General features: G+C 41.8%; 1 protein-coding gene across 1 annotated transcript in view; it reads left to right on the plus strand.

The window, feature by feature from the left end:
• Nucleotides 1-247: 247 nt before the first annotated feature.
• DDX18 (DEAD (Asp-Glu-Ala-Asp) box polypeptide 18) overlaps nucleotides 248-8,844 on the plus strand; it is a 17,961-nt gene continuing 9,364 nt past the window's right edge. Inside the window, 8 exon segments of the mRNA XM_006878325.1 lie at nucleotides 248-332; nucleotides 2,024-2,311; nucleotides 5,464-5,607; nucleotides 6,215-6,350; nucleotides 6,620-6,720; nucleotides 6,822-7,021; nucleotides 7,114-7,228; nucleotides 8,704-8,839. Coding sequence (XP_006878387.1) covers nucleotides 248-332; nucleotides 2,024-2,311; nucleotides 5,464-5,607; nucleotides 6,215-6,350; nucleotides 6,620-6,720; nucleotides 6,822-7,021; nucleotides 7,114-7,228; nucleotides 8,704-8,839 — 1,205 coding nt within the window.

The raw sequence follows: 8,844 nt of genomic DNA on the forward strand, positions 1-8,844 counted from the left end.
CTCAACGTAACCCAGGGAATGGCCAGACCTCCAATTCCCTAGAGGGCGCTGCACAGAACCCGGTCTCCAAGTGTACCTTCGCGCATGCGCTCCGGAAGCATTTTCTCGCAGCGCTCCACCGGTTCCCGGGACGTCATTCCGGTTCCCGGTTGGCCAGGAGCACACGTGCGGCCCGGAAGAAATAGCGTCAGCAAGAGAGCGGAGGAGCTGGACTGCGGCGTTAACGTGATCTGAGACCTCCGACATCATGTCTCACCTGCCGATGAAACTCCTGCGCAAGAAGATCGAGAAGCGGAACCTGAAATTGAGGCAGCGAAACCTCAAACTACAGGGTGAGATGCGCTGAGCCTCCCGCGGTTACAATTACTGAAATGGCACACACGCTTTGACTGAGACCCCAGGGCAGCCTGAGCCTCGGATTTCGCTTCGCAGGCTTAGAGAGAAAGCCTCGGAGTTTCCTTCCAGGCCTCCGGCAGCGCCTTCCAAGTAGTCTGGGCTGTGCCATTTTCACCTCCATCATCAGGTTCCATCTCACCCCTTTGGGAGGCCTGACACATGAAACTTTATAATCCCCACGCACCTTCCTTCCACATCGTCCACTTCGTTTCAGTTTGTAACAAAGTATGGCTCACTCTTAGCGGAGCGTTCTTCCCAGCCGCCTCCACCCCTCTTCCTCGAGCTCGATCGCCTGTTCTTTTCAGCACTAAAAGTCAGAATCTGGCTCCCTGACAGCGGCCAGTGAAGTTCCCTTCTGTTTCTAGTTTCCCACCGAGTAGTTGTGAAGTGCCGTGGAGTCGGTTCCGACCCATAGCGACCTGTATAGGGTTTCCGAGGAGCGATTGCTGAGCTTGAACCACCGACCTTACGATTCAAAGCGACTTTGCAGTCCAGTGCATTTATAGATCATTTTAATAAAATATGTGGTTGCTCACATGTTCGTATGCTGTCGATAAACAGGAAACATTTTTAAAGGGTATTCTTTAGCAGATATTTGTATATTGTAAATATTGGTGGAAATAAGTGAGTTTGTTTCATTATATGAACTTTCAATTCACTGCCATCTAGGAAAGTTGAGTTGAATGTTTTAAAGTTGTATTTATTTATATAAGTGCGCTAGTGCCTCTGGGATAAGCACTGGGCTGCTAACCCCAGGTCGGCAGTTCAAACCCACAAGATGAGGCTTTCTGCCCCCATAAAAATTTACCACTTTGAGACCCTAAGCGACAGGCTTGGAACCAATTTAACAGTACCTAACAATTAGTGATTGTGAGTCAGGCTGCTAACCTCACGGTCAGCAGTTCGAAACTACTAGCGGTTCCGCGAGAGAAAGATGAGGTGTTCTGCTCCCGTAAAGATTGACAGCCTCGGAAACCCTGTGCAGGGTCACTATGGGTCGGAATCGACTCCCCGGTACTTAACAATAACAACTGTGTGGATAAAATGTTAATGTCTTCTCAGTAATATACAAGGGAGCTTCAGAAAATTTGTGGGGAAATTCTGTTAACACTTAATTCCATTTTTCCATGTACTTTTTGAAGCCCCCTAGTGTCAGTCTGTGGGTTAATGTGCTGGACTGCAAAGTTGTTATGAACTCTAAGATCAGCAGTTCAAGCTCACCAGCCGCTCCTTGGAAACCCTATGCAGGGTTGATATGGGTTGGAACCAACTCAGTGGCATTTAGCAACAACAGTATCAGTCTTATGTTTACCAAATGTCTAATGTTAAAGTAATTAGTTTGTAACTGCCTTAGCCTGGCCTCAATGAAGTTTTCTATCCCAGACATACTGATGAAGGATAGAGACGTGTTCTTTTAGAAAGAAGAGCTCAATGCAGGCTTTCCACTTCCCAGCATTTTGCCTTAAAGGATACTTACTTTTATACTGAAACACCATACAGTTGTATGTACACAAAGGGGAAGAGAAGACTAAATAACTTCAGTTTTAGAAGACATATAATATCATTTGTTAATTCAGAGTTTCTAAGTAAACCTCTTCTTTGTCATATTTTTTGTTGTTTTTAACAGGGGCATCAGGTGTATGCCTACCAGAAACCCAAAATGGAAATCTTCCTGAAGAAACAGTGGGAAGTGGGAAAGATAAAAAATCCCTAAAACAGTGTATGAATGTGGTTTTGTCTGGAACCCAAAATGGAGATGTATCTAAAGAAGCATTGGGAAATGTAAAAATTAAAAAATCCCCCAAGAAATCTGCTATTTTGGCCAATGGGGAAGCAATAACCCAACCTCCTAATTCAGAACTAAAAAAGAAAAAGAAGAAGAAAAAGAGAAAAATGGGGGATGCTGCTGGGCCTGGTAGGTATTTACTTCATTTCTTTAAACCTTAGCTATTTGGTTTTTCCAGTTTCTCCTCCCCTTTTTTTCTGTTGTTATTATTGGCTGTGGCACACAAGGGTCCCCTGCCCTCACCAGGACACCAGACATTTGCCATGTAACCTGAGAAAACATTTTATTGAGGGACAAGTCATGGTTAACTTTTTTAATATTGAGTCATATCTAATGAATTCACATTACCTAACAACCTTGGGGGGGAAGCACCACATTTTGATAACAGACTTGGGATTGCAGAAATGTTCCTCTTCTCTTTGACATTTACAGAGGCCAGCCTAAACCCAGAGTGGTGCTATAGGACAGACTAGAACTGGCCCATTGAGTTTCCCAGGCTGTCAGTCTGTATGGGAGCAGACTATCGCGTCTTTCTCCCATGTAGTAACTAACGGATTTGAACAATTTTTGGTTAACAACCAAGCACTTAACCACTGTACCACCAAGTTTTCTCTCAGATGGGTGTTTTAAAATAAGCCACAATGAATGGCGTTGTTTTAGAGTATCCGTTTGCTGCCACTAGAGAAATCTGGGTTGTCAGTAAAATCTGTATGTATCAAGGGACTTTGTGTACTAGTGATAATTTTCATTTCCCTCTTTGCCGCATTCTTTACTTTTTCCTTTAAGAGGAGATTTAGTAATACTTTAGATGTGTAAAATAAAATGGAATGTTATTTTCCACGTTGCTGGAGGAAAGGAAACTAGTTATTTATTTTCAAGATGAATGGATTTGAATAAGTTCAGGTGAAGGAATAGGTGTTTTAATTGCAGTGAGAGTGAAGAGTTTCCGAGGTGGGCTAAATAATGGGTTAGCAAATGACATGTACTCTATCTTTATGGCTATATTGACCACTCCAATAGCAAGCTTGAGTAGTTTCAGCAGAGGCCGTATGGCCTGCTAAGTCTAAAATATTCACTGCCATACTCTTTAGCGTAGTGGTTACGAATCGGGCTGCGAACCTTAAGGTCAGCGGTTCGAAACTACCAGCCGCTCTGCGGGAGAAAGATACTCCCGTAAGGATTTACACCCTCGGAAACCCTGTACAGGGTCGCTATGGGTCGGACCCGACTCAACGGCACTTAACAACAACAACAACTCTTTACAGAAAATATTTGCTGCTATCTAGATTGTTGTTGTTAAGTGCCATTGAGTTGTTTCCAATTCATAGCAACCCTGTAAAGCATTTCTAAGGAGCCACGGACCTTGTGGCCCAGTGCATTATTCTGCAGTGCCACACCAGGACCTGTAGATTAGAAGATCATAGCTCTTATAGTGTAGTGGTTACAAATCGGGTTGCAAACCGCAAGGTCAGCAGTTCGAAACTACCAGTTGTTCCGTGGGAGAAAGAGGAGGCTTTCTGTTCCTATAAAGATGTACAGCCTCAGAAACCCTGTACAGGGTCGCTATGAGTCAGAACTGACTCCATGGCACTTAACAACAATCATCTATCTTAAGGAAGAACTCTTAGTGGTGCTGAATAATAGACATTGGATTGCTAATCACAAGGTCTGCAGTTCATTCCCCCCGGTTAGTCCATGGAAGAAAGATAAGGCTGCTTCTGTAAGATTTACAGTTCATATAGGGTCATTATGAGTTGGAATCGACTCAGTGGCAGTATCATCTATCTTACTTGAAATAAAGATTTCATTTAGAAATGAATGAGGATTGAACTTTTCCACATATGCCTGGCTATTTTCATGCTCCACGAGAGCAAGATGAGGCTTTCGGCTCCCTTGAAGATTTAAAGACCTCAAAACCCTATACAGGGTCACTATGAGTTGGAACGGACTCCATGGCACTTAACGACACAATATTTATGCTGACCATAAACTAACCCATTTGTGTGTATGAAAAATTGTTTAAACAAGGAAAGTCATGCAGATTAGGAATTCCAGTTTTGACTTAAAAGTGAGTATGGTGTTAGGTTCTATCAAATCAGTTTTACCTCAGCAACTCTTTATATAAGGAGCTCTGGTAGCATAGTGGTTCTGAGTCAGGCTGCTCACCCCAAGGTTGACAGTTCAGAACTACCAGCTGTTCCGCTGGAGAAAGATGAGGCTTTCTGCTCCCATAAAGATTTATAGCCTTGGAAACCCTGTACAGGGTCGCTATGAGTCGGAATGGACTCCATGGCATACCACCACCACCACTGTAGTGTTATGTTTTATCAAGTCAGTTCTAACTTATAGCGACTCTTTATAAGGTTTCTGAGGAGCAGCTGATGAGTTTGAATCAGCAACCTTACAATTCACACCAGCTTTACCATCCAGGGTTTTATCCTGCAGTGCCACACGAGAAGTATAAGGTTTTCCTAAAATGATTGAGGTCTTTGGGATTCTTATTCTGTTTGGCAAAAGTGTAGTTTATAAACGAAGCCCTGAATCATGGACTGAAGAGCCGTTCTAAGTATGAGAGAGTGACGGGTCATGAAGACCAGCTTGTACCTGTGTCTTGTGAGCATGTTGTTGTTGTTGTTAAGTGCCATCAAGTTGGTTCCTACCCATAGCGATCCTGTATAGGGTTTCTGACAAGCAGCTGGTGAACTTGAACCACGACCTTGCAGTTCAAATGGCTTTGCAGTCTGGCGCATTAACCCACAGTACCACACCTGGACTCCTTGCAGTCTGTGGATCCTACATATTTGGACATTTGCAGGAAGGAAGTCGGAGTCTTGGTATGGCGCTGTGGGTTAATGTACTAGACTGCAAAGTTGGTTTGAAACACAAGGTCAGTAGTTCAAGATCACCAGCCGCTGCTCAGAATCCATGTACAGGGTCGGAACCAATTCATTGGCACTTGACAATAACAACAAGGGAAGACAAGGTGCTGGAAAGGCCCTGAGTTCTGATCTTGGTCAGTTCTGTTCTAACTAGCATCACTAACTGCCATAAATTTCAAAAATAAATCTTGGCTCGCTAATCCATATGTACGGGTTGTAAATAAAACCAAATCTTTCTTTCACAAAGAAATCATTTTAGTCTTATAAAAGAGAATCTTAGCAAATTAAAACTAGATGTGATATAAGCTTTGGAAAGTTAATTAGAACTTTTTGCATTACAACTCTTATTTTGTGATCACACCTGTTTTTGATTTTTAATGGTTTTGTCCTTGAAAACCAAAGACACAAAAAAAGTAAAAACTGAAGACAAAGAGAAATCTGAAGAGGGTGATGTCAAGGCTCCTGCAGAAACAGAAATGAGAGTGGAGAAGCCAGATGGTGAGGAAGATGACAGTGAAGTGCCCAGCCTGCCCATGGGACTGACAGGTAATTTCCAGAAAGTCTTCCAGATATATCTTTAAAATGTCAAGCCTCTGGATTATAGGCTCGAGGCTTCATTTGTGACTTAGTGGAGAAAAGTAAATATCAACAGGACATTTTAATAGCTTCCTGCTATTTTTATCTTATACTTTGTAGTGCAGTGCAATGGTTTGTTTCTCGATTCGTTTTCTCCCCTCCTAATATTTTCACATGCACAGTGTTAGGATCCCTGGTTATTTTGCTTGGCTTCTAAAACTCACTCCATGGTGTAATGGATTAAACGTGGGCCTGGAAGCCTGGAGGTTTAATACTGGCTCACTTAGGAATAATCAAGTCTTAATGGTGCCTCTTCTCCACCATGTTTCGTTACACTACAAACTCTGGACTTTAAACCGCTCTCAACAATGGCAACACTTTGGAAATTGTGTTACTATTTTCTGTTATATGCCAATGATTGGGATTTTCATCTTTTATATTTAGAAGCATTTGTAAACTTGACTCTACCCCATAATGCTTTCAGTCATCAAAGGGAATCATTTAGCCACTACACTAATATGAACTTTTTTTGTTGTTCTTTCTGAGATAAATTTGATAACTGATGTTTTCTGCTTAGGAGCATATGAGGATTCTTCATTTACTTCTCTAAGTAATCTTGTCAACGAAAACACTCTGAAGGCAATAAAAGAAATGGGCTTTACAAACATGACAGAAATTCAGCATAAAAGTATCCGACCTCTTCTGGAAGGCAGGTGGGTCTAACATCCATGCTTGGACAGTGGTGTCATATTTTTAGGGCTAGTGGATTGAAAAGAAACTGCCAGTGTGTGCTGTTGTGTACATTATGTGTTGGGTCCTGTGTTCAACCTTCATCAAAAGCCTTAATGATTGTTAGTTTATTATTTACTGATGTGTGGAGATAGGTGAGTGTGTATAATCTTGGTGACTACTGAAACAGAGGCAGGCAGTTTTTCTTGTTTGTGCTGTATATTTAGTGCCTAAATGTAGTTTTCAATTTTAGGGATCTTCTAGCAGCAGCAAAAACAGGCAGTGGTAAAACCCTGGCATTTCTCATCCCTGCAGTTGAGCTTATTGTTAAGCTAAAATTTATGCCGAGGAATGGTAAGCTTTGTATTTGTTTCTGTCATTATCTCATTAGAACTTCGTTGTACCTGTTAGACAGCCAAGTTTGACTTTGACTGTTTATCATTTTTGCTTTTTAGGAACAGGAGTCCTTATTCTCTCACCTACTCGAGAACTGGCCATGCAGACTTTTGGTGTGCTTAAGGAGCTCATGACGCACCACGTGCACACGTATGGCCTGGTCATGGGGGGCAGTAACAGGTCTGCAGAAGCACAGAAACTTGCTAATGGGATCAACATCATTGTGGCCACACCAGGCCGCCTCCTGGACCACATGCAGGTGAAAGAACACTATTAGGCAGTGCCTGACTTACCTTGTATGAAACAAAAACTTGAGAGCTTATCATTTTCCTTTGCTGTTTGTCTTGTTAGAATACCCCAGGGTTCATGTATAAAAATCTACAGTGTTTGGTTATTGATGAGGCTGATCGAATCTTGGATGTTGGATTTGAAGAAGAATTAAAGCAAATCATTAAACTTCTGCCAGGTAATTAGGTACTATCTGCATGTGATCTGCAAAGTACTTATTGGAGTCAGATAAGAGCCATTCCTATAGGAAAACTATTAGACTGATAAATTGTTAGGATAGCCAGGTGTGCCGATTAGCCATAGAGATGGTTTGAAATATGAGCACCACTTTCAGAAAAATAAGTAAATAAATCACTTTGGAACTCATGGCAAGCCCCTTTGTGCCGAGTAGAATTGTACTTACATCATAGGATTTTCAATCATCAGGCCTTTCTCCCTCTGGATGGGATCAAGAGTTTAATAATTGAACACTTAACCTTTGGTGCCACCCAATAATTTAATGGTAACTTGATACTGTGTTTTCCATTTTAGAGGTTTTAATGCAGATTAAACATTTTAACATATGTCTTATTTCCCTTATTTCATCCTAATCTTTCATCTAACACCCCTCAAGTTTGTTACCTTCTTTTAACTTCAATTTGTGATTGTTCATTGTTGTTGTTAGTGCCATCAAGTCGGTTCCAACTCATAGCGACCCTGTGTAGGGTTTTTGAGGAACAGCTGGTAAGCTTGAACCACTGACCTTGCAGTTTAAACAAACTTTGCAGTCCAGTGTATTAGCCCACAGTGCCCACATATACAACTGATTTAATCTTATATCCAGCAAGTTAGATATTCATGATGTCCTCTGGATTGTCTGGTATGATCCTCCAGATGACCCTAGCCTTTTGGACTTTTTAAATAGGTAATCATGTCATCTACAAATACACTTTCACTTCAGTTTTTTTCTTGCCTGGTTGTACTGGCCACAATATAATGCAGTGTGGAATACAAGTGGCAAGAGTAGAGATCGGTGCCTCTTTCTTGGTCTTAGGGGAAGGTTCCCTCTTTCAGTCAGCTCTAGGGAAGATCCTTGTCTTCCCTAGCCCCTCGGTGATCTCCACTTGCCTGTCTCTGTATCCATACTGCTCTTTGTACCTCAGATGTGACTAGGGTTCACAGGTGCCCGACACTGACACGGTCTCACTAATACAGCAAAGGCCTTTTCCCCAGTGGGATTATATCCACAGATACAGGGTTTAGGGTATCAATAAATTTTCAGAGGGCAACACAAGTTAATCAGTAATGCTAGTTTCAAAAGAATAGGATGGGATATAAAACCTTTTTTATTTCTAGAGAGTTTGTGTAAAATTGATAGCATTTCTTCCTTAGGTACTGGGAAGAATGTATGCGTGATGCCACATGGAGCTGTTAACTATAGTTTTTAAAATAATCCAAGGCTATTCACATTAGCTATTCCTTCATGAGTGAGCTTCAACAGTATATATTCTAAGGAATTCATTGTCCTAAGTTGGTGATACTCCCTTCTTACCCTTATTGACAGACTCTGTAGCAGTGTCACGACCCCAGACCTGGTGTTACTACTTAAGGTCTTTCTAGTTACAGAGAGATTAAGAGGTAAGTTTGGATTCATTTTCATTTTATCTGTTTCAGTACGCAGACAGACCATGCTTTTTTCTGCCACACAAACTCGAAAAGTTGAAGACCTGGCGAGGATTTCTCTGAAAAAGGAACCCTTGTATGTTGGTGTTGATGATGATAAAGCCAATGCAACAGTGGATGGTCTTGAGCAGG

The sequence above is a fragment of the Chrysochloris asiatica genome, unplaced genomic scaffold (genome assembly GCF_000296735.1).
Source record: "Chrysochloris asiatica unplaced genomic scaffold, ChrAsi1.0 scaffold00123, whole genome shotgun sequence".
Classification (NCBI taxonomy): Eukaryota; Metazoa; Chordata; class Mammalia; order Afrosoricida; family Chrysochloridae; genus Chrysochloris; species Chrysochloris asiatica.